This window comes from Ranitomeya imitator, chromosome 1 (assembly GCF_032444005.1).
Source record: "Ranitomeya imitator isolate aRanImi1 chromosome 1, aRanImi1.pri, whole genome shotgun sequence".
Lineage (NCBI taxonomy): Eukaryota > Metazoa > Chordata > Amphibia > Anura > Dendrobatidae > Ranitomeya > Ranitomeya imitator.
Genome location: NC_091282.1, coordinates 821,593,061 through 821,620,200, shown reverse-complemented (window position 1 = coordinate 821,620,200; position 27,140 = coordinate 821,593,061). Strand labels below are relative to the sequence as shown.

The following is a 27,140-nucleotide window of genomic DNA, read 5'->3' as shown; positions in this document are numbered from 1 at the left end:
AGAAATATACTGTAGCACATTTTCTCATGATTTACAATTGTACATTATCTCGGTTCTTGCTTTTCTCCTGTCTCACAATTATTTTCTATTTGACAAATCTTTTTTACTCCAAAATAATGGAGTTTCGATGGGAGCCAGGTTCTCACCCTCGGTAGCCAACCTAGTAATGGCATGGTGGGAGGAGCAGTACATCTTTAGTCCTGACAATCCTTTTGTGAACATATTAAATGGTATTCCAGATACATGGATGATTTATTATTGGTGTGGGAAAGTGATTGTAATTCACTAACAGCTTTTATTTATTATAACAACAACAATCCTTTTAATCTGAAATTCACCCACACCTCTGACAGGCCTCCCACAGCATAGACAGCTTTGACAGGCCTACAACAGACAGCATTGACAGCTTTGACAGGCCTCCCAGAGCATAGACAGCTTTGACAGGTCTACCACAGCATTGACAGCTTTGACAGGCCTACCACAGTATTGACAGCTCTGACAGGCCTACCACAGCATTGACAGCTTTGACAGGCCTACCACAGTATTGACAGCTCTGACAGGCCTACCACAGCATTGACAGCTTTGACAGGCCTACCACAGTATTGACAGCTCTGACAGGCCTACCACAGCATTGACAGCTTTGACAGGCCTACCACAGTATTGACAGCTCTGACAGGCCTACCACAGCATTGACAGCTTTGACAGGCCTACCACAGTATTGACAGCTCTGACAGGCCTACCACAGCATTGACAGCTTTGACAGGCCTACCACAGTATTGTCAGCTCTGACAGGCCTACCACAGCATTGACAGTTTTGACAGGCCTACCACAGTATTGGCAGCTCTGACAGGCCTACCACAGCATTGATAGCTTTGACAGGCCTCCCACAGCATTGACAGCTCTGACAGGCCTACCACAGCATTGACAGCTTTGACAGGCCTACCACAGTATTGACAGCTCTGACAGGCCTACCACAGCATTGACAGCTTTGACAGGCCTACCACAGTATTGTCAGCTCTGACAGGCCTACCACAGCATTGACAGCTCTGACAGGCCTACCACAGCATTGACAGCTTTGACAGGCCTACCACAGTATTGACAGCTCTGACAGGCCTACCACAGCATTGACAGCTTTGACAGGCCTACCAAAGTATTGACAGCTCTGACAGGCCTACCACAGCATTGACAGCTTTGACAGGCCTACCACAGTATTGACAGCTCTGACAGGCCTACCACAGCATTGACAGCTTTGACAGGCCTACCACAGTATTGTCAGCTCTGACAGGCCTACCACAGCATTGACAGCTCTGACAGGCCTACCACAGCATTGACAGCTTTGACAGGCCTACCACAGTATTGACAGCTCTGACAGGCCTACCACAGCATTGACAGCTTTGACAGGCCTACCAAAGTATTGACAGCTCTGACAGGCCTACCACAGCATTGACAGCTTTGACAGGCCTACCACAGTATTGTCAGCTCTGACAGGCCTACCACAGCATTGACAGCTTTGACAGGCCTACCACAGTATTGACAGCTCTGACAGGCCTACCACAGCATTGACAGCTTTGACAGGCCTACCACAGTATTGACAGCTCTGACAGGCCTACCACAGCATTGACAGCTTTGACAGGCCTACCACAGTATTGACAGCTCTGACAGGCCTACCACAGCATTGACAGCTTTGACAGGCCTACCACAGTATTGACAGCTCTGACAGGCCTACCACAGCATTGATAGCTTTGACAGGCCTCCCACAGCATTGACAGCTCTGACAGGCCTACCACAGCATTGACAGCTTTGACAGGCCTACCACAGTATTGACAGCTCTGACAGGCCTACCACAGCATTGACAGCTTTGACAGGCCTACCACAGTATTGACAGCTCTGACAGGCCTACCACAGCATTGATAGCTTTGACAGGCCTCCCACAGCATTGACAGCTCTGACAGGCCTACCACAGCATCGACAGCTCTGACAGGCCTCCTACAGCATTGATAGCTTTGACAGGCCTCCCACAGCATTGACAGCTTTGACAGGCCTACCACAGCATTGACAGCTTTGACAGGCCTACCACAGTATTGACAGCTCTGACAGGCCTACCACAGCATTGACAGCTTTGACAGGCCTACCACAGTATTGACAGCTCTGACAGGCCTACCACAGCATTGATAGCTTTGACAGGCCTCCCACAGCATTGACAGCTCTGACAGGCCTACCACAGCATCGACAGCTCTGACAGGCCTCCTACAGCATTGATAGCTTTGACAGGCCTCCCACAGCATTGACAGCTTTGACAGGCCTATCACAGCATTGACAGCTCTGACAGGCCTACCACAGCACCGACCGCTCTGACAGGCCTACCACAGCATTGACAGCTCTGACAGGCCTATCACAGCTTCTCACATGCACTGTCTTTAAGTTAACAGTTGGGGCATGGCAATTTTAATCTTGGTTGTAGCATGATATAATTCTACACCACAGCAGTAAAAAAAGCATATCAGCAATTATTTAGAGGTTAAAACTAAAAGATGATTGTTTGCTAATATTAATGTAATGTTATGGTTAATTAAATTTTTAGATTCAACACAAATCTAAATATACAGTAGATGCACATTCATATGTTTTATAATCAGTTTATATTTATATTCCAGTGATATGTATTCCCTACAAGCTGAAGAGATGGATGAGTTTTCAGGATTTCAAAATGTCACCAATAATTACAACAAATACTTACGACCACATTTCAACGGTAAGTATAGCAGTTTTTTTCTTATTAATTCTATCAATTATCAACCAAGCACACCGTAAAGAATAATAAAAGATTGGGGAAAATTAATCAATTATAGACCTAAAACTCTTGTTTTAATCTCTTGCATTTTTTTTTAATCCACTTGTTGCCGAGTCACTTATTAAGCAATCACAGACTGTGTCCTCCACACAATATAAGAACTTAAAGTACCAGTCCAGTATGTAATTTTTATTGCAGCGCTGGAGTGGAGTCAATAATCTATATTCCCTGCCCCTAATATTTTACTCACCAGACCCGTCTTCATCTCTTATTGTGCCTCTGGTCAGTCTTTTACTGGATGATCTGGAAGTCACAACTCAATTTAAGCCTATGAGAGCCAGAAAAAGGCCAGAACGAGGCTCTCATAGACTTGCATTGAGAGCTTCTGACCGTTACCTTTGAATTCCTGCCAGCCAGAAGTTGTGGTCACAAGATGGCAGATTGGGACTAGAACATCGCCAGGAAGGGCTGAAGACAGCGGTTTGTACATATAGTGTGATATCTCAAAGTGGCAATCTGCATGGAATAATGGATGTATAGTGTGTTTCATGCAAATACTGTGAATTCTGTATACACTGTATGTTGTAACTAGTGTGAGTGATACCTTCCGATATCGAGAAATATCGGATCGGATTGGATAGGACCGATACCCAAAAAATATCGGATATCGCCAATTCCGATACCGGAAACCAATGCAAGTCAATGGGACACAAATATCGGAATGAAAATAAACCCTTTCTTTACTTGTAGGTTAATTCTACATGAAGGAAAACAACTAAGAATAATGTAGAATGTATTGGGGGAGGTTTGCAAGCAATCTAGCTGGATACGGATGGAACCACACTAGGGTTTCTCGGTCTGTGCAGGCTGCCGGGGGTCTGTGTGGGCCTGCCGGAGGGCTGTGTGGGCTGCCGGGGGGTCTGTGCAGGCTGCCGGGGGTCTGTGCGGGCCTGTCGGGGGTCTGTGCTGGCCTCTCAGGGGTCTGTGCAGGCTGTCGGGGGTCTGTGCGGGCCTCTCGGGGGTCTGTGCGGGCCTCTCGGGGGTCTTTGTGTGTGTGTGCAGGCATCGTCCGATGGGACTACAAGTCCCATCGGGCTGTGCCTGCTACAATGACAATGATTGACACATTAGCCAATGATGGGACAGTAGTAGTCCATCATCCGGCTAACGTGTTAAATGTAAAAAGAAAAAAAAAAACATAAGCATACATACTACATACATACAACATACCACATACATGCAACATACATACTACGTACATACTACATAAATACAGCATACATACTACATACATACAACATACTACATGCATACTTCATACATGCTACATACATACAACATACTACATACATACAACATACATACTACATTCATACTACATACATACAATATATTACATACATGCTACATACAATACATTCATACATTACATACAATACATATAGACATACAGTACATATAACAGAGTACATACTCACCATCACTTGTCACTTTGATCACTGAAGCCAGTGTAACCTGTAAAAAATATTAAAATAACAAACAAACAATATACTCCCTGATCTGCAGAAATCCACGAGTGTCCCACAACGATCTCCCGTGGAGAGCAGCTGCATCAGCTGATGCGACCACTCTCGAGGGGCTCCAGGAATACAATGATGGGAGGGAGGTATCCTTCGCACTGTATTCCTCCGCCACTGTAAAAAATAGTCCCTAGTCTCACTTTTGGCACTGCTATGTGAGAAAGTTCTCACGCAGCAATTGCTATTAAGTGAGACCAGTGAACTACAGTATCCTCTCAGTGATACACTGCAGGAGCCATTGTCTCCTGTCAGTGTGTCACTGGAGGTCCTATAGAGCAGTGACATCACCAGATGTCACTGTTCTATAGGGGAGATCGTCATGGGACACTCGTTATTAATTGGACTGCGTCGGACAGGGAGTATACGGTTTATTATTTTACGTTTTTGCAGGCACTGAAGTATGGTAAGTATGGTTAAATTAAGAATAATAAAATACTTTTTTCTGGCTGTGTCTTTATTTTGTTTTCATCTATCTCTTTCACTACTCTAGGATTAATAATGGATAGGCGTCTTATTGACACCGCTCCTTTATTAACCCGGCTTAACCCCTTCGTGACATGCGCCGTACTAGTACTGCGCTGCCGGCACTGCATTAGTGCCAGCAGCAGTACTAGTACGGCGCACCGATCACCGCGGTCTCGCGCTGAGCGCCGCGGTGATCGGGTGCGGGTGTCAGCTGTATATGACAGCTGACACCCCGCAGCAATGCCCACGATCGGCGCTATCGCCGATCGCGGGCATTTAACCCCTCTGATGCCGCTGTCAGTAGTGACAGCAGCATAGAGGGGGATCGCGCAGGGACGGGGGCTCCCTGCGCTCTCCCACCGGAGCAACGCAATGAGATCGCGTTGCTCCGGTGACCCGGAAGGAGTCCCCGGATCCAAGATGGCCGCCGGACTCCTTCCGGGTCATGAAGTGACCTGGCTAGCCGGCGCCTGCTGAGAGCAGGCGCTGGAAAGCCAGCTAAGCTGCCTGTCAGATCGTTGATCTGACAGTGTGCTATGCACAGTGTCAGATCAACGATCTGATCTAATACAGAGATGTCCCACCCTGGGACAATGTTAGAAAGTAAAAAAAAAAAAATAGAATGTGTAAAAAAAATTAAAAAAAATCCCCAAATAAAAAAAAAAAACATTTCCCAATAAATCCATATATTTATGTAAAAAAAAAACAAAAACAATAAATGTACACATATTTGGTATTGTCGCGTCCGTAACGACCCGCTCTATAAAACTATCCCACTAGTTAACCCCTTCAGTGAACACCGCAAAAAAAAAAAAAAAAAAACAAGGCAAAAAACAACGCTTTATTATCATGCAGGCGAACAAAAAGTGGAATAACACGCGATCAAAACGACGGATATAAATAACCATGGTACCGCTGAAAACGTCATCTTGTCCCACAAAAAAAAAGCCGCCATACAGCATCATCAGCAGAAAAATAAAAAAGTTATAGCTCTCAGAATAATGCAATGCAAAAACAATTATTTTTTTTATATAAAATAGTTTTTATTGTGTAAAAGCGCCAAAACATAAAAAAAATTACATAAATGAGGTATCACTGTAATCGTACTGACCCAAAGAATAAAACGGCTTTATCCATTTTACCACACGTGGAACGGTATAAACGCCCCCCCTAAAAGAAATTCAGGAATAGCTGGTTTTTGTTCATTCCGCCTCCCAAAAATCGGAATAAAAAGCGATCAAAAAATGTCATCTGCCCGAAAATGTTACCAATAAAAACGTCAACTTGTCCCGCAAAAAACAAGACCTCATATGACTCTGTGGGCCAAAATATGGATAAATTATAGCTCTCAAAATGTGGTGATGCAAAAACTATTTTTTGCAATAAAAAGCGTCTTTTAGTGTGTGACAGCTGCCAATCATAAAAATCCGCCAAAAAAACGCTATAAAAGTAAATCAAACCCCCCTTCATCACCCCCTTAGTTAGGGAAAAATAATAAAATGTAAAAAAATGTATTATTTCCATTTTCCCATTAGTGCTAGGGTTAGGGCTAGGGTTAGGGCTAGGGTTAGGGCTAGGGCTAGGGTTAGGGCTAGGGCTAGGGTTAGGGTTAGGGCTAGGGTTAGGGTTTCAGTTATAATTGGGGGTTTCCACTGTTTAGGCACATCAGGGGCTCTCCAAACCCGACATGGCGTCCGATCTCAATTCCAGCCAATTCTGCTTTGAAAAAGTAAAACAGGGCTCCTTCCCTTCCGAGTTCTCCTGTGTGCCCAAACAGTGGTTCCCCCCAACATATGGGGTATCAGCGTTCTCAGGACAAGTTGGACAACAACTTTTGGGGTCCAATTTGTCCTGTTACCCTTGGGAAAATAAAAACATAGGGGATAAAATATCATTTTCGTGGAAAAAAAATATTTTTTATTTTCACGGCTCTGCGTTATAAACTGTAGTGAAACACTTGTTGGTTCAAAGCTCTCACAACACGTCTAGATAAGTTCCTTGGGGGGGTCTAGTTTCCAATATGGGGTCACTTGTGGGGGGTTTCTACTGTTTAGGTACATCAGGGGCTCTGCAAATGCAACATGACGCCTGCAGACCAATCCATCTAAGTCTGCATTTCAAACGGTGCTCCTTCCCTTCCGAGCTCCGCCATGCACTCAAACGGTGGTTCCCCCCCACATGTGGGGTATCAGCGTACTCAGGACAAATTGGACAATAACATTTGTGGTCCAATTTCTGCTGTTACCCTTGGGGAAAAAAAAATTGCGGGCTAAAACATCATTTTGTGGAAAGAAAAAATGATTTTTTAATTTTCACAATGCTACATTCTAAACTTTAGTGAAACAATTGGGGGTTAAAAGTGCTCACCACACATCTAGATAAGTTCCTTAGGGGGTCTTCTTTCCAAAATGGGGTCACTTGTGGGGGGTTTCCACTGTTAAGGCACGTCAGGGGCTCTCCAAATGCGACATGGCGTCCGATCTCAATTCCAGCCAATTTTGCATTGAAAAGTCAAATGGCACTCGTTCCCTTCCGAGCTCTGCCATGCGCTCAAACAGTGGTTTATCCCCATATATGAAGTATCGACGTACTCAGGACAAATTGCACAACAACTTTTGGGGTCCAATTTATCCTTTTACCCTTGGGAAAATAAAAAATTTGGGGCAAAAAGATCATTTTTTGTGAAAATTAATATAAATTTTTTTTTACGGCTCTACATTATAAACTTCTGTGAAGCACTTGGAGGTTCAAAGTGCTCACCACACATCTAGATTAGTTCCTTAGGGGGTCTACTTTCCAAAATGGTGTCACTTGTGGGGGTTTCCACAACTTTTGTGGTCCAATTTCTCCTGTTACCCTTGGTAAAATGAAACAAATTGGACCTGAAGTAAAAATTTTGTGAAAAAAAAGTTAAATGTTCCATTTTTTTAAACATTCAAAAAATTCCTGTGAAGCACCTGAAGGGTTAATAAACTTTTTGAATGTGGTTTTGAGTACCTTGAGGGGTGCAGTTTTTAGAATGGTGTCACTTTTGGGCATTTTCTGTCATATAGACCCCTCAAAGTCACTTCAAGTGTGAGGTGGTCCGTAAAAAAATGGTTTTGCAAATTTTGTTGCAAAAATGAGAAATCGCTGGTCAACTTTTAACCCTTATAACGTCCTAACAAAAAAAAATTATGTTTCCAAAATTGTGCTGATGTAAAGCAGACATGTGGGAAATGTTGTTTATTAACTAGATTATGTGATATAACTCTCTAATTTAAGGGCATAAAAACTAAGAGTTTGAAAATTGCTAAATTTTCATAATTTCCGACAAATTTTTGTTTTTTTCACAAATAAATGCAAGTCATATCGAAGAAGTGTTACCACTATCATGAAGTACAATATGTCACGAGAAAACAGTGTCAGAATCACCGGGATCCGTTGAAGCGTTTCAGAGTTATGACCTCATAAAGTGACAGTGGTCAGAATTGTAAAAATTGGCCCTGTCACTTAGGTGAAAACAGGCTTTGGGGTGAAGGGGTTAATGTCATCTTACAATAGCAAGGTGACATTAAGCCCTTATTACCCCATATCCCACTGCTACTCGGGAGTGGGAAGAGAGGGGCTAAGTGGCGGAATTGGCGCATCTTACAGATGCGCCATTTTTGGGGTGGCTGTGGACTGGTATTTGTAGCCGGGGAGGGGGGGGGGGCAATACCCATGGCCCCTCTCTAGGCTATGAATATCAGCCGGCAGCTGTCTGCGTAGCCTTTCTGGCTATAAAATATACGGCATTTTTTTGTGGGTCCCCCTATTTTAATAGCCAGTAAAGGCTACGCAGACAGCTGCGGCCTGATATTCATAGCCTGGGAGGGGCCATGGATATTACCCCCTTCCGAGGCTACAAATATTGGCCCCGGCCGTCGGCTTTCCCCCTCTGGCACAGAAAATTGCACGGGAGCCCACGCCATTTTTTTATTTGTGTTCATTAATCAACATTGGCCTATCTATGGATATATCTATAGATATATCTATAGATACATAGATGTTTCTATCCATATATCTATCTGGCTAATTTCACACATCAGGTTTTTGCCATCAGGCACAATCCGGCGAGTTTTGAAAAAAAACGATCCTTTTTTTTTTCTGCTGGATTCGTTTTTTCTCATAGAGTTGTATTAGCGCCAGATTACGCCTGATGGCCACATGTTTCATCTGTTTTTTGCCGGATCCGTCAAAAAAGCTGTTTCCGCCGGACGGAAAACACATACAGAGGAACAGTTTTTCTGTCCGGCGAAAAAACACACAGCGACGGATCCGGCGAAAAACGTATGAAACTGAGATGTGATATGATGAATCCGGCCTCCGAATCCGTTTCTTCATGCATGTTTGCATTCAAATCATGCACATTTTCCGTTTATTTCCAAAAACTGCACCAAAACTGCATCAAAAACGCATTAAAACTGCACCAAAAACTGCATCAAAACTGCACCAAAACTGTTCCTCTGTATGTGTTTTCCATCCGGCGGAAACAGCTTTTTTGACGGATCCGGCAAAAAACGGATGAAACATGTGGCCATCAGGCGTAATCCGGCGCTAATACAACTCTATGAGAAAAAAAGGATTCAGCAGAAAATAAAACGGATCGTTTTTTTCAAAACTCGCTGGATTGTGACTGACGGCAAAAACCTGATGTGTGAAATTAGCCAGAGAGATATATGGATAGAAACATCTATGTATCTATAGATATATCTATAGATAGATATATCCATAGATAGGCCGATGTTGATTAATGAACATAAGGAAAAAAATGTCGTGGACTCCCGTGCAATTTTCTGCACCAGAAGGGGAAAGCCGATGGCCAATATTTGTAGCTTGGGAAGGGGGTAATACCCATGGCCCCTCCCAGGCTATGAATATCAGCCTGCAGCTGTCTGTGTAGCCTTTACTGGCTATTAAAATAGGGGGACCCCCCCAAAAAAAATTACGTGGGGTCCCCCTATATTTTATAGCCAAAAAGGCTACGCAGACAGCTGCGGTCTGACATTCATAGCCTAGAGAGGGGCCATGGCCATGGCTCCTGCAGTGTATCACTGAGAGGTTACTGTTGTTCACTGGTCTCACTTTATGACAATTGCTGCATGGGAACTTTCACACACAGCAGTGCCAAAAGTGAGACTAGGGACTATTTTTTACAGTGGCAGAGGAATACAGTGGGGAAGGATACCTTCCTCCTGTGATTGTATTCCTGGAGCCCCTAGAGAGCGGTCGCATCAGCTGATGCTGATGCTCTCCATGGGAGATCGTTGTGGGACACTCGTGGATTTCTGCGGATCAGGGAGTATATTGTTTGTTTGTTATTTTAATATTTTTTACAGGTGACACTGGCTTTGGGGATCAAAGTAACAAGTGATGGGGAGTATGTACTCTGTTATATGTACTGTATGTCTATATGTATGTAATGTATGAATGTAATGTATGAATGTATTGTATGTAGTATGTATGTATGTAGTATGTATGTTGTATGTATGTTGTTGTGAATTCTGTGGCTGAGTTCACTTCTGTGGTCACAAGTGGTATTGCAGTCTCTGGGCTTCCTCCCTCAGGTGTTTTGGTGAGCTCGTTGGCTGCCTTGCTATTTAGCTCCACCTGAGTCTGTCTTCCTTGCTCCTTGTCAATGTTCCAGTGTTGGATCTGAGCTACTGCATCTTTCCTTGGGCCTGCTGCTCTGCTAGATAAGTGCTTCTAGTTTGTTTTCTGTTTTTTCTGTCCAGCTTGCTATTAACTTTTGCTGGAAGCTCTGAGAAGCAAAGGGGTGCACCGCCGTGCTGTTAGTTCGGCACGGTGGGTCTTTTTGCCCCTTTGCGTGGTTTTCGTTTTAGGGTTTTTTGTAGACTGCATAGTTCTCTTTGCTATCCTCGCTCTGTCTAGAATATCGGGCCTCACTTTGCTGAATCTATTTCATTCCTACGTTTGTCTTTTCATCTTGCTAACAGTCATTATATGTGGGGGGCTGCCTATTCCTTTGGGGTATTTCTCTGAGGTAAGTCAGGCTTGTATTTCTATCTTCAGGCTAGTCAGCTCCTCAGGCAGTGCCGAGTTGCATAGGTAGTGATAGGCGCAATCCACTGCTGCTTATAGTTGTGTGAGGATAGATCAGGTACTGCAGTCTACAGAGATTCCACGTCTCAGAGCTCGTCCTATTGTTTTTGGTTATTGCCAGATCTCTGTATGTGCGCTGATTACTGCACGCTGTGTTGCCTGATTGCCAGCCATAACAGTACAAGGAGCCACACCAATGATTCCCAATAGAGGGAAAAAAGAAATCCTGACATCATTTTTTTTTCTTAGCTCTGTCTTCAGTCTTTTTTTTCCCCTAGACATTAGAGTGCTTCAGGACACAGCTGTGGACATGGATATTCAGGCTCTGTGCTCCTCAATGGATAATCTCGTTGTAAATGTACAAAAGATTCAAGATACTATTGATCAGAAATCGATGCTAGAACCAAGAATTCCGATTCCTGATTTGTTTTTTGGTGACAGAACTAAGTTCCTGAGCTTCAGAAATAATTGTAAGCTATTTTTGGCCTTGAAACCTCATTCTTCTGGTAATCCTATTCAACAGGTTTTGATTATTATTTCTTTTTTGCGCGGCGACCCACAGGACTGGGCGTTTTCTCTTGCACCAGGAGATTCTGCATTGAGTAATGTTGATGCATTTTTCCAGGCGCTGGGATTGCTTTACGATGAGCCTAATTCAGTGGATCAGGCTGAGAAAAATCTGCTGGCTTTATGCCAGGGTCAGGATGATATAGAAGTATATTGTCAGAAATTTAGGAAGTGGTCAGTACTCACTCTGTGGAATGAATCTGCACTAGCGGCTTTGTTCAGAAAGGGTCTCTCTGAAGCTCTTAAGGATGTAATGGTGGGATTTCCTATGCCTGCTGGTTTGAATGAGTCTATGTCCTTGGCCATTCAGATCGGTCGTCGCTTGCGCGAGCGTAAATCTGTGCACCATCTGGCGGTATTGTCTGAGAGTAAACCTGAGCCTATGCAGTGCGACAGGACTATGACTAAAGTAGAACGGCAAGAACACAGACGTCTGAACAGACTGTGTTTCTATTGTGGTGATTCTACTCATGCTATTTTTAATTGTCCTAAACGCACTAGGCGGTTCGATAGCTCTGCCGTTATTGGTACTGTACAGTCCAAATTCCTTTTGTCCATTACCTTAATGTGCTCTTTGTCATCGTATTCTGTCATGGCGTTTGTGGATTCAGGCGCTGCCCTGAATCTGATGGATTTGGATTATGCTAAACGTTGTGGATTTTTCTTGGAGCCTTTGCGGTGTCCTATTCCGTTGAGAGGAATTGATGCTACACCTTTGGCCAAGAATAAGCCTCAGTACTGGGCCCAGCTGACCATGTGCATGGCTCCTGCACATCAGGAAGTTATTCGCTTTCTGGTACTGCATAATTTGCATGATGTGGTCGTGTTGGGGTTGCCATGGCTACAAACCCATAATCCAGTATTGGATTGGAACTCTATGTCGGTAACCAGCTGGGGTTGTCAGGGAGTACATGATGATGTTCCATTTTTGTCTATTTCGTCATCCATTCCTTCTGACATCCCAGAGTTCTTGTCGGACTTTCAGGATGTATTTGAAGAGTCCAAGTCTGATGCCCTACCTCCGCATAGGAATTGTGATTGTGCTATCGATTTGATTCCTGGTAGTAAATTCCCTAAGGGTCGTTTATTTAATTTGTCCGTACCTGAACACACCGCTATGCGCAGTTATGTGAAGGAGTCCCTGGAGAAGGGACATATTCGCCCATCGTCGTCACCATTGGGAGCAGGGTTCTTTTTTGTAGCCAAGAAGGATGGTTCGCTAAGACCGTGTATTGATTACCGCCTTCTTAATAAGATCACTGTTAAGTTTCAGTATCCCTTGCCATTGATTTCTGACTTGTTTGCTCGGATTAAGGGGGCTAGTTGGTTTACTAAGATTGATCTTCGTGGTGCGTATAATCTGGTGAGAATCAGGCAGGGAGATGAATGGAAAACGGCATTTAATACGCCCGAGGGTCATTTTGAGTATCTGGTGATGCCGTTCGGACTTGCCAATGCTCCATCTGTTTTTCAGTCTTTTATGCATGACATTTTCCGTGAGTATCTGGATAAATTCTTGATTGTTTACTTGGATGACATTTTGATCTTCTCAGATGATTGGGAGTCTCATGTGAAGCAAGTCAGAATGGTTTTCCAGGTACTGCGTGCTAATTCCTTGTTCGTGAAGGGATCAAAGTGTCTCTTCGGTGTGCAGAAAGTTTCATTTTTGGGGTTCATCTTTTCCCCTTCTACTATCGAGATGGATCCAGTTAAGGTTCAGGCCATCCAGGATTGGACTCAGCCGACATCTCTAAAAAGTCTGCAGAAATTCCTGGGCTTTGCTAATTTTTATCGTCGCTTCATCTGTAATTTTTCTAGCATTGCCAGACCATTGACCGATTTGACCAAGAAGGGTGCTGATTTGGTTAATTGGTCTTCTGCTGCCGTGGAAGCTTTTCAGGAGTTGAAGCGTCGTTTTTGCTGTGCCCCTGTGTTGTGTCAACCTGAGGTTTCTCTTCCGTTCCAGGTCGAGGTTGATGCTTCTGAGATTGGTGCAGGGGCGGTTTTGTCACAGAGAGGTTCTGGTTGCTCAGTGTTCAAACCATGTGCTTTCTTTTCCAGGAAATTTTCTGCTGCTGAGCGTAATTATGATGTGGGCAACCGAGAGTTGCTGGCCATGAAGTGGGCATTCGAGGAGTGGCGTCATTGGCTTGAGGGTGCTAAGCATCGCGTGGTGGTTTTGACTGATCATAAGAACCTTACTTATCTTGAGTCTGCCAAGCGCTTGAATCCTAGACAGGCCCGTTGGTCGTTATTTTTTGCTCGTTTTGATTTTGTGATTTCATACCTTCCGGGCTCTAAAAATGTGAAGGCGGATGCTCTGTCTAGGAGTTTTGTGCCCGACTCTCCGGGGTTATCTGAGCCGGCGAGTATCCTCAAGGAAGGAGTCATTGTGTCTGCCATCTCCCCTGATTTGCGGAGAGTGTTGCAGAAATTTCAGGCTAATAAACCTGATCGTTGTCCGGCCGAGAAACTGTTCGTCCCTGATAGGTGGACTAGTAAAGTTATCTCTGAACTTCATTGTTCGGTGCTGGCCGGTCATCCAGGAATCTTTGGTACCAGGGAGTTGGTTGCTAGATCCTTCTGGTGGCCATCTCTGTCACGGGATGTGCGTGCTTTTGTGCAGTCCTGTGGAATTTGTGCTAGGGCTAAGCCCTGCTGTTCACGTGCCAGTGGGTTGCTTTTGCCCTTGCCGGTCCCGAAGAGGCCTTGGACACATATTTCGATGGATTTCATTTCTGACCTTCCCGTTTCTCAAAAAATGTCGGTCATTTGGGTGGTCTGTGATCGCTTTTCTAAAATGGTCCATCTGGTGCCCTTGGTTAAATTGCCTTCCTCCTCTGATTTGGTGCCTTTGTTCTTCCAGCATGTGGTTCGTTTACATGGCATTCCTGAGAATATTGTTTCTGACAGAGGTTCCCAGTTTGTCTCGAGGTTCTGGCGAGCCTTTTGTGGTAGGATGGGCATTGACCTATCTTTCTCCTCGGCCTTCCATCCTCAGACTAATGGCCAGACCGAACGAACCAATCAGACCTTGGAAACATATCTGAGATGTTTTGTTTCCGCTGACCAGGATGATTGGGTGTCATTTTTGCCGTTGGCTGAGTTCGCCCTTAATAATCGGGCCAGCTCGGCTACCTTGGTCTCTCCATTTTTCTGCAATTCTGGGTTCCATCCTCGTTTCTCTTCAGGACAGGTTGAGTCTTCGGACTGTCCTGGTGTGGATTCTGTGGTGGACAGGTTGCAGCAGATCTGGACTCAGGTAGTGGACAATTTGACCTTGTCCCAGGAGAAGGCTCAGCTTTTCGCTAATCGCAGACGCCGTGTGGGACCCCGACTTCGTGTTGGGGATCTGGTTTGGTTATCTTCTCGTCATATTCCTATGAAGGTTTCCTCTCCTAAATTTAAACCTCGTTTTATTGGTCCGTATAGGATTTCTGAGATTCTCAATCCGGTGTCTTTTCGTCTGACCCTCCCAGACTCCTTTTCCATACATAATGTATTCCATAGGTCGTTGTTGAGGAGATACGTGGCACCTATGGTTCCATCTGTGGAGCCTCCTGCCCCTGTTTTGGTGGAGGGGGAATTGGAGTATATTGTGGAGAAGATTTTGGATTCTCGTGTCTCTAGACGGAAACTCCAGTATCTGGTCAAATGGAAGGGTTATGCTCAGGAAGATAATTCCTGGGTTTTTGCCTCTGATGTCCATGCCCCAGATCTTGTTCGTGCCTTTCATGTGGCTCATCCTGGTCGGCCTGGGGGTTCTGGTGAGGGTTCGGTGACCCCTCCTCAAGGGGGGGGTACTGTTGTGAATTCTGTGGCTGAGTTCACTTCTGTGGTCACAAGTGGTATTGCAGTCTCTGGGCTTCCTCCCTCAGGTGTTTTGGTGAGCTCGTTGGCTGCCTTGCTATTTAGCTCCACCTGAGTCTGTCTTCCTTGCTCCTTGTCAATGTTCCAGTGTTGGATCTGAGCTACTGCATCTTTCCTTGGGCCTGCTGCTCTGCTAGATAAGTGCTTCTAGTTTGTTTTCTGTTTTTTCTGTCCAGCTTGCTATTAACTTTTGCTGGAAGCTCTGAGAAGCAAAGGGGTGCACCGCCGTGCTGTTAGTTCGGCACGTTGGGTCTTTTTGCCCCTTTGCGTGGTTTTCGTTTTGGGTTTTTTGTAGACTGCATAGTTCTCTTTGCTATCCTCGCTCTGTCTAGAATATCGGGCCTCACTTTGCTGAATCTATTTCATTCCTACGTTTGTCTTTTCATCTTGCTAACAGTCATTATATGTGGGGGGCTGCCTATTCCTTTGGGGTATTTCTCTGAGGTAAGTCAGGCTTGTATTTCTATCTTCAGGCTAGTCAGCTCCTCAGGCAGTGCCGAGTTGCATAGGTAGTGATAGGCGCAATCCACTGCTGCTTATAGTTGTGTGAGGATAGATCAGGTACTGCAGTCTACAGAGATTCCACGTCTCAGAGCTCGTCCTATTGTTTTTGGTTATTGCCAGATCTCTGTATGTGCGCTGATTACTGCACGCTGTGTTGCCTGATTGCCAGCCATAACAGTATGTATGCTGTATGTATGTAGTATGTTGTATGTATGTTGTATGTAGTACATATGTATGTTGTATGTATGCAGTATGTATGTTGTATGTATGTATGTATGTAGTATGTATGTAGTATGTATGTTTATGTTTTTTTTTACATTCATCACATTAGCCGGATGAAGGGACTACTACTGTCCCATCATTGGCTAATGTGTCAATCGCTCTCATTGTAGCAGGCATAGCCCGATGGGACTTGTAGTCCCATCAGACGATGCCTGCACACACACACAAAGACCCCCGAGAGGCCCACACAGACCCTCGACAGGCCAGCACAGACCCCCCGGCAGCCCGCACAGACCCCCTAGGTAATGACATCATTTCAGCAGCCAATCACAGCCATGCCATTAGTTAACATGTTTAACATGCGTAACAGGATGTGCCCACACTTCTTAGGATCCTCATTGGCTGAACAAAATCAAACTGGCTCATTGCATTATGGGAACTTCCGATTCCGTATTCGATATTCTAAAAGTATTGGAACTCAGTATCGGAACTCCGATACAGCGAATATCGGTCGATACCCGATATTTCAGTATCGGAACTAGTTGTAACACATTGTGAAACTTGCAGACAGGCAGCACTCAAAGGATAAGCTTCCCTCTCAGGGGCTTGTTCACATGACTCAGCACAGCTTGTTATGCAGACATTTCTGGAAAGAGCTTGAACAAGCTTCCCCTGGAAGTCAGACAATGACTGCCACTGTAAAAGTCACATTGGAGTGGGAGGAGTTAACTCCTGTGAGATTGTTGAAGATAGTTCAGTCATGAGTAGTGGGATAGGAGCCAGTAGAAGAAGGTACTCCCTTGATCCTCATCCTGCAGAGAAAGGAGAAATACAAATAAGGGGATCTGACAACCTTCATATTGGAAGGATTTCTATTTCACCTCTAGGAGGGAAATCACCTCAGAAGTGAAGCACTGCCCTATATCTATCCTTATATACTTAAAGCTAGGGGCTCCCTAGCTATCCCTGCTACCCAAATTACTTCTAATACTGAAGATGCTTGGGCCATGTGCTTTGCTGACCTCAATTGGTCCTTATCTGTCCCCTCTCCCACCCAGTGAAGTGGGGAGTTGTAGTGTATAAGAATACACAACCCAGACTAACAAGGGAAGATGTACAGGGATAAGTGAAAATACCAATCATGCAAATATGCACTCACAAACAACAGAGTGGAACACCGGGAAGTAAAGGAAGGAAAAACCAAGTAAGAGAGGATGAGGCTATGCACACAGACACATCACTAAACAACAGTCTCAAGAACAACATTCCAAATACTTATGAACTTTGCATGGAGGTTTTAAATATTTGGAGGTAATATACAATTTTGATTGTTACTTATTGTATTATATTTTGGGAAATTTGACAGATGAAAAATGTCAATTCCGGCATCTTTTTTTTCTCCTTTTTCTTTTTAATTTTACATTTTTGATAGGTTAGACTTTTTTCAACAAGATGATACCAAATATGTTGTTTTAAAAAAAAACAAAAAAAAAAACTTAATTTCATTATTTTTGAATGGGGTGATTTAAACTTTTCTATATTATCAATGTTTATGTTTAAAACTTTATTTATACTTTCTTACTTTTTTATTTTCATGAAGGGGACTGAACCTGTGATTGATCTACAGTATTACTTTAAATTGGCAGTACAAGCCTATGGTCACACCATCAGTATTTGGTCAGTATTTTCCATCAGTATTTGTAAGCCAAAACCAGGTGAGGAACAATCAGAGAAAAAGTAAAGTATAATAGAAACGGGTGTACCAATTCTGCATTTTTCATCCACTCCTGGTTTTGTCTTACAAATGCTGATGTGAAATACTGACCAAATACTGACAATGTGACCGTAGCCTAAAGCGAAATTTCAGTTCTTCTATGAAGCTCTGCCTGTGGCCGAGCTTCATAATAGGACAAATAAGGCATAATACAAATAGCGAAAAAGACCAGCACATCTAAGCTAGTGTGAACAGGCGCCAGTTAAAAAAACATAAGTTGAAAAACGATAAAGGTTGCACCATTATTTACCAAAAATTATTACTCTAGAACAGAGGTCTCAAACTGCATTCCTCAAGGGCCGCAAACAGGTCATGTTTTCAGGATTTCCTTGTACTGAACAGGTGATAATTTAATCACCTACACACATAATGATTGCAGCACCATGTGCAATGCTAAGGAAATCTTGAAAGCACACATGGTTTGATGCCCTCGAGGAATGCAGTTTGAGACCCCTGCTCTAGAACATTGAAAATGCATCACTGCCATAGAAAATAGGAAAAAAGCGCTATATAATGTACACATGAAATATTTATCTGCAAAAATTGCTATGAAAAAAGGAAGGTACTTTGTGCATAAATTAGCCAATGTATGTGAGCTCAATTGCCACGTCAAGGCGTCCTTCGTAATTGGGTCCCTGTCCTGTTTTGCCCGGGAGAGGTGACAAAACAGGACAGGCACACAATTACGAAGGACGCCTTGACATGGCAATTGGGCTTTTTTCCTATTTTCTATGGCAGTAATGCATTTTCAATGTTCTAGAGTAATCATTTTTGGTTAATAATGGTGCAACCTTTATCATTTTTCAAGGACAAATAAGGCAGTTACAGAGACCTTTAGCAGATCCCTGGCTGCTTTCATAACCCTTCAGATCCAAGTGATCGCATTCCTACCAGCAATGATGTCATTTAACCCCTCCCCAACATTTGAAGTATGTATATGTCAAGGGAAGGACTTTCTGTTGGGATATGTTTGGTGCAACAACTCCATTCCTGTCCGGCGGTGAGCCCACCTCAAAGCCGCGACATGTCAGCTGTTTTGTACAGCTGACATGTGCGCGCAATGAGCATGAGCGGAATCGCGATCCGCTCGCGCCCATTAACTAGTTAAATGCCGCCGTCAAGCGCTGACAGCAGCATTTAACTAGCGCTCCCGACCGCGCGGCCGGAAGTACTCGCACCGCTGACCCCCGTCACATTATCGGGGGTCAGCAGTGCATTGCCATAACAACCAGAGGTCTCCTTGAGACCTCTATGGTTGTTGATGGCCGATTGCTTTGAGTGCCACCCTGTGGTCGGCGTTCAAAGTACACCTGTATTTCTGCTACATAGAGGTGATCTGTACTTCACCTCTATGTAGCAGAGGCGATCGTGTAGTGCATGCTTCTAGCCTCCTATGGAGGCTATTGAAACATGCCAAAAAAAAAAAAGTGTTTAAAAATATAAAAAATATTTAAAAGTTCAAATCTCCCCCCTCTTTCGCCCCAATCAAAATAAAACAATTAAAAAACAAAAACAAACATACACATATTTGGTATCACCGCGTTCAGAATCGCCCGATCTATCAATAAAAACAAAGGATTAACCTGACCGCTAAATGGCGTAGCGAGAAAAAAAATCAAAACGCCAAAATTACGTTTTTTTGGTCGCCACGACATTGCATTAAAATGCAATAACGGGCGATCAAAAGAACGTATCTACACCAAAATGGTATAATTAAAAACACCAGCTCGGCACGCAAAAAATAAGCCCTCACCTGACCCCAGATTACGAAAATTGGAGACGCTACGGGCAGTGGCGTATCCAGGGGGGGGCAGGCGGGGCATCTGCCCCGGGCGCAGCTGACAGGGGGCGTCAGCGGGGCCGCCTGATGATGCAGCATTGCAGCTGCCTGTCTCAAAGCCAGGCTCCTCGTCGGCGCCGGCGGCATTCTGCCGCCCCCAGACAGACAGACCAGTGAGATAATCCACCCCGTGCTGCTGCACTACTACCCGCCCGCCGGGCGCCGGTTCGCTTGCCTTGTGACTCACTCACTCAGTGACAAGAGGAGTCCTGTCCCTGCGTGCGCCCCTGACAACCGCTGAGAGGCGCTGACCGCTGCTGGCACTTCCGCATCAGGGAAGCGCCAGCAGCGGCTGACGTCACTTAGCGTGTGACAGGCTGCTTCAGTTCATTCGTCGTCACTCACGGTCGTTGCGCCGCAGTGCCGGTCAGTGACTCGGGTCACTCACTCGCACTCGCTGTGTGTTGTTTGTGGTTGGAGAGTTGGACGGTGACGTCGTCAATGCCAGTGGTAAGTGCTCCAGTCTGCGGCCACGGGGACCGGGTGGAGCTGAAGTGTGACTCTGAAGAGTCTGAACTAAGTTAGTAACTTTGCAGACACCGACCGAGTAACCGAACCGAAACCTGCCTGCTGCATAGGGGGAGGGTGTGTAGGACTGGAGGAGCAGATTTACAGTGATCTGATCTCTGGAGGAGCAGATCCTTGTACTAGGGGGGTGTCTGTGTCAGACTGGAGGAGCAGATCCTCTTGTATTATGGGGGTCCCTATATCTCTGGAGGATCAGATCCTGGTACTATGGGGCCCTGTGACAATGGAAAAGCAGAGCCTTGTATTATAGTGGTCCTATGTATGCAGAGAAGTAGATCCCTGTATTATGGGGGTCCTGTGTCTCTGGAGGATCAGATCCTTATATTATGGGGATTATTGTTTTTCTGGAGGACAAGATCCTTACATCATGGGGGGTCTCTGGAAGAGCAAACCCGTATATGAGGGTCCTGATCTATGGAGAGCAGATTCTTGTATTACAGGGGATCCGCAATCTCTGGAGGAATAGATCCTGGTATTATGTGGTCCCCTGCATCTCTGGTGGAGCATATGACTACATTATGGGGGTCTTGTATATCTGGAAGAGAGAGCGGATCCTTGTATTAGGGGGGCCCTGAGTCTTTGGTGGAGCAGATCCTTATATTTTCGGGATCCACTGTGTCTGGATGACGGCGCCAGGGCAGCCTGCAGGGCAGGGGCAACAACGGAAAAAATGGGTATGTGTGTCTGTCATACTCGCTGTTGTGAGAATGTGAGTCTGACGACTGTGAAGCTTAGCAAAGCAAGGCAAAACCTAAAGGTACCGTCACACTCAGCGACGCTGCAGCGATATAGACAACGAGCCGATCGCTGGAGCGTCGCTGTTTAGGTCGCTGTAGAGACGTCAAACACAGCAGCTCCAGAACGATGCAGGAGCGATCCAGTGACGTATCGGCGACTCACTTATCGTTGTAGCTGGTTGTTAGCTCCATGTAAAACATTGCTGGCATCGTTGCTTTTGATGTCAAACATGACGATACACGCCGACCTGACGACCAAATAAAGTTCTGGACTTCTAGCTCCGACCAGCGATGGCACAGCGGGATCCAGATCGCTGCTGCGTGTCAAACACAACGAGATCGCTATCCAGGACGCTGCAACGTCACGGATCGTTGTCATTGTAAAGTTGCTCAGTGTGAAGGTACCTTTAAGGGCAGGCACTGGCAGCTCAGCTGGATGAAAGACTGCTGCTTTGACTGAGGGAACATATCATGATATGGGGGCCGAGGGGAATGGATGCGGATGGGTTTCAGAATCAGGACATTAAGGGGGCACAACAAATCAGGACAGTATGGGGGCACTGTGGCACAAATCAGGACAGTATGGGGGGCACAAATCTAGACATTTGGGGGCACAAATCTGGACATTATGGCCCATACTGTCCGGTTCTGTGCCCCCATACTGTCCAGATCTGTGGTCGGGGGGAGGGGGGGGCTACCGAACTGATACTTTGCCCCGGGTGCAGGAAAGGCTAGATACGCCTCTGGCTACGGGTATCGGAAAATCGCGGAATTTTTTTTTTTTTTTTAGCAAACTTTGGAATTTTTTTTCACCACTTAGATAAAAAATAACCTAGGCATGTTAGGTGTCTATGAATTCGTAATGACCTGGAGAATCAAAATGGCAGGTTAGTTTTAGCATTTGGTGAACCTAGCAAAAAAGCCAAACAAAAAACAAGTGTGCGATTGCACTTTTTTTGCAATTTCATCACACTTGGAATTTTTTTCCCCTTTTCTGTTACATGGCATGGTAAAACCAATGGTATCGTTCAAAAGTACATCTCGTCCCGCAAAAAATAATCCCTCACATGGCCATATTGATGGAAAAATAAAAAAGTTATGGCTCTGGGAAGGAGGGGAGCGAAAAACGAAAATGAAAAAACGGAAAAAGCTCCGGGGGTGAAAGAGTTAAAAAGCAGAACAGTCATCAGATGGTTAAAACAGCTGTAAAGGAAGATTCTGCATGTGTTGAAACACCGGATTCAAGTTAGTCTGCAGTTAGCTATTAGATATTAGTTAGTTATTCGATTTTCCATGCATGGTGAATTATACATAGAGTGGATATTGTTTGAATAAAATTTTGATCAGGACTTTGAGATGATTATTTTGACTATTTGTGGTCCTGGGTTAATCACATAAATCGCTTATGTCGCAAATAAACAAACGCACTCAATCGTACGTAAGTTCAATTTGAAAACAGGTACCCTTGACCACTAGTACTCAAAATGAACATATCAATGTCCTGAACAATATTTACCCAAAAAATTATCAACTCTATGTGTAGTTCAGAAGTTATTCACGTAAATCGCTAATATCGCAAATAAACAAACGCACTCAATCGTACGTAAGTTCAATTTGAAAAGAGGTACCCTTGACCACTACTACTCAAAATGAACATATCAATGTCCTGAACAATATTTACCCCAAAAAATATCAACTCTATGTGTAGTTCAGAAGTTATTCACGTAAATCGCTTATGCCGCAAATAAACAAACGCACTCAATCGTACGTAAGTTCAATTTGAAAAAAGGTACCCTTGACCACTACTACTCAAAATGAACATATCAATGTCCTGAACAATATTTACCAAAAAAAATATCAACTCTATGTGTAGTTCAGAAGTTATTCACGTAAATCGCTTATGTCGCGAATAAACAAACGCACTCAATCGTACGTAAGATCAATTTGAAAAGAGGTACCCTTGACCACTACTACTCAAAATGAACATATCAATGTCCTGAACAATATTTACCAAAAAAATATCAACTCTTTGTGTAGTTCAGAAGTTATTCACGTAAATTGCTAATGTCGCGAATAAACAAACGCACTTAATCGTACGTAAGTTCAATTTGAAAAAAGGTACCCTTGACCACTACTACTCAAAATGAACACATCAATGTCCTGAACAATATTTACCAAAAAAATTATCAACTCTATGTGTAGTTCAGAAGTTATTCACGTAAATCGCTTATGTCGCGAATAAACAAACGCACTTAATCGTACGTAAGTTCAATTTGAAAAGAGGTACCCTGGACCACTAGTACTCAAAATGACCAGATCAATGTCTTGAACAATATTTACCAAAAAAAATATCAACTCTATGTGTAGTTCAGAAGTTAATCATGTAAATCGCTTATGCCGCGAATAAACAAACGCACTCAATCGTACGTAAATTCAATTTGAAAAGAGTTACCCTTGACCACTAGTACTCAAAATGAACATATCAATGTCCTGAACAATATTTACCAAAAAAAATATCAACTCTATGTGCAGTTCAGAAGTTATTCACGTAAATTGCTAATGTCGCGAATAAACAAACGCACTCAATCGTACGTAAGTTCAATTTGAAAAGAGGTACCCTTGACCACTAATACTCAAAATGAACACATCAATGTCCTGGACAATATTTACCAAAAAAATATCAACTCTATGTGTAGTTCAGAAGTTATTCATGTAAATGGCTTATGCCGCGAATAAACAAACGCACTCAATCGTACGTAAGTTCAATTTGAAAAGAGGTACCCTTGACCACTAGTACTCAAAATGAACATATCAATGTCCTGAACAATATTTACCCCCAAAAATATCAACTCTATGTGTAGTTCAGAAGTTATTCACGTAAATCGCTAATATCGCAAATAAACAAACGCACTCAATCGTACGTAAGTTCAATTTGAAAAGAGGTACCCTTGACCACTACTACTCAAAATGAACATATCAATGTCCTGAACAATATTTACCCCAAAAAATATCAACTCTATGTGTAGTTCAGAAGTTATTCACGTAAATCGCTTATGCCGCAAATAAACAAACGCACTCAATCGTACGTAAGTTCAATTTGAAAAAAGGTACCCTTGACCACTACTACTCAAAATGAACATATCAATGTCCTGAACAATATTTACCAAAAAAAAATCAACTCTATGTGTAGTTCAGAAGTTATTCACGTAAATCGCTTATGTCACGAATAAACAAACGCACTCAATCGTACGTAAATTCAATTTGAAAAGAGGTACCCTTGACCACTAGTACTCAAAATGAACATATCAATGTCCTGGACAATATTTACCCCAAAAAATATCAACTATATGTGTAGTTCAGAAGTTATTCACGTAAATCGCTTATGTGCGAATAAACAAACGCACTCAATCGTACGTAAGATCAATTTGAAAAGAGGTACCCTTGACCACTAGCACTCAAAATGAACATATCAATGTCCTGAACAATATTTACCAAAAAAAATATCAACTCTATGTGCAGTTCAGACGTTATTCACGTAAATTGCTTATGTCGCGAATAAACAAACGCACTCAATCGTACGTAAGATCAATTTGAAAAGAGGTACCCTTGACCACTAGTACTCAAAATGAACATATCAATGTCCTGAATAATATTTACCAAAAAAAATATCAACTCTATGTGTAGTTCAGAAGTTATTCATGTAAATCGCTTATGTCGCGAATAAACGCACTTAATCGTACGTAAGTTCAATTTGAAAACAGGTACCCTTGACCACTAGTACTCAAAATGAACATATCAATGTCCTGAACAATATTTACCAAAAAAAATATCAACTCTATGTGCAGTTCAGAAGTTATTCACGTAAATCGCTTATGTCGCACATAATCAATCGTACTCAATCTAACAAATTTTGTCCCAAAAATTCAGAACTCTATGTATTTTTGAAGAATTATACAAAATATGCTAACTCCATATGTGAGACATTTTATAGGTACCTGACTGTTTGCCATCATAACTTACTTGAAGTTTCCATAAGGGCTTAACCCACTAATCGATGTTTAATTCAAGGGTTGTTGAACAGATGCCAAGTTTGTGTGTGAAATTACACTTAATAAAGTTTTATGTCATCAAATTATTTATATGTAATTGTATCGTCATTCTTAACCTTTTTTAACTTTACATAGTGGTTCTTCTGTAGACAAGGGGGTCAGTGGGTGCTCTCGTCCGCTGTCCCGACCGCCTTTACAAAGACAGCACGGACATTGGCTCATCCCAACTGAACGCCCGACCTCCTCAACAGTGGGTGGAACACTACTCAGACAACACAGGGTGAGGGAATCACAATATTAGGACTTTCTTGGATCTCCAAACAATTAATGGCATATATCACACAACCAGCAAAACACAAAATGGATTGTCCCAAGCTGTATACCATCCTTATGTAGTCTTTGATATCTCAGCCGAATCCTTGCATTTGGTGCTGAAGTCCATGTAGTCTTATAATCCATGTTCAGTTATGGCCTGCCAATCGGATCCGCAAATCAAAAATTGGTACCATGCAGCAAGAGAGACTTGGTCACTGGACAGTCCTTCTATACTCCTGAGCTCTCAATTCAGACTTGGGGCTTCATGATTGGTGGAATAAGAGTGTGCTAGATTGGCTAGATTCCAAGCCGCAAACATGATATCCTTAGTACTAATGGTGTCTAAAGGCCCCTTCACATTAAGCGACGCTGCAGCGATACCGACAACGATCAGGATCGCTGCAGCGTCGCTGTTTGGTCGCTGGAGAGCTGTCACACAGACAGCTCTCCAGCGACCAACGATCCCGAAGTCCCCGGGTAACCAGGGTAAACATCGGGTAACTAAGCGCAGGGCCGCGCTTAGAAACCCGATGTTTACCCTGGTTACCAGCGTAAAAGTAAAAAAAAAAAAACACTACATACTTACATTCCAGTGTCTGTCCTCGGGCGCTGTGCTTCTCTGCACTGTGAGCACCGGCCAGCCGGAAAGCACAGCGGTGAAGTCACCGCTCTGCTTTCCGGCTGGCGTTCACAGTCAGTGTAGGAAAGCACAGTGCCGGAGGACAGACAGCGGAAGGTAAGTATGTAGTGTTTTTTTTTTTTTTTTACTTTTACGCTGGTAACCAGGGTAAACATCGGGTTACTAAGCGCGGCCCTGCGCTTAGTAACCCGATGTTTACCCTGGTTACCAGGGGACCGGCATCGTTGGTCGCTGGAGAGCTGTCTGTGTGACAGCTCTCCAGCAACCAAACAGCGACGCTGCAGCGATCGGGATCGTTGTCTGGATCGCTGCAGCGTCGCTAAATGTGACGGTACCTTAAGCCAACTAGAACGCCAATCATACAACCCTGATGCAAGATAGCCACACAAATTTACGCCCTGCAATAGCTAACATGCACGTTGCAACGTTTCGTAAACTCAAACCTGTTAGTTCAACGATGGGTATAGACTCAACCACTGAGTCATAACTAAAGTCTCTTATCTGCCTTTGAAAAATCTTAATGTGCCTATGGCTGCTCTTCGTACATCAAAACATTCCTAAGCCAACAACCTAAAAATTTTATGCGCATTAAAATTATCCACTGTGTTTAAAATACATGAATGTTCCACTTTTCTCAATGACACAACTCACTTTAGTTGCATTTCATAGATATTACAAGGATTGGTAACAAATAAAATGTATGCCTAATAATCAGTTTACTAAAACCATACTACTAAATCAATAACCTTGATCAGGTACATAAAACTTAATAATCCACATATTTTGAAATTATTGTCAGTGACATGAATTTAATAAACATTTATAATATGTATACTTTCTAATATTATAAATTAACCCCTTCATGACCCAGCCTATTTTGACCTTAATGACCTGGCCGTTTTTTGCAATTCTGACCAGTGTCCCTTTATGAGGTAATAACTCAGGAACGCTTCAACGGATCCTAGCGGTTCTGAGATTGTTTTTTCGTGACATATTGGGCTTCATGTTAGTGGTAAATTTAGGTCAATAAATTCTGCGTTTATTTGTGATAAAAACGGAAATTTGGCGAAAATTTTGAAAATTTCGCAATTTTCACATTTTGAATTTTTATTCTGTTAAACCAGAGAGTTATGTGACACAAAATAGTTAATAAATAACATTTCCCACATGTATA

General features: G+C 43.5%; 1 protein-coding gene across 3 annotated transcripts in view; it reads left to right on the top strand.

Moving 5' to 3' along the window:
• Positions 1-27,140, top strand: part of LOC138649680 (gamma-aminobutyric acid receptor subunit pi-like) — a 272,373-nt gene that overhangs the window by 123,437 nt on the left and 121,796 nt on the right. For all 3 annotated transcript variants that reach the window (XM_069740284.1, XM_069740292.1, XM_069740302.1), the window contains one exon: positions 2,655-2,752. In XM_069740284.1, coding sequence (XP_069596385.1) covers positions 2,655-2,752 — 98 coding nt within the window. The remainder of the gene's footprint in view (positions 1-2,654; positions 2,753-27,140) is intronic.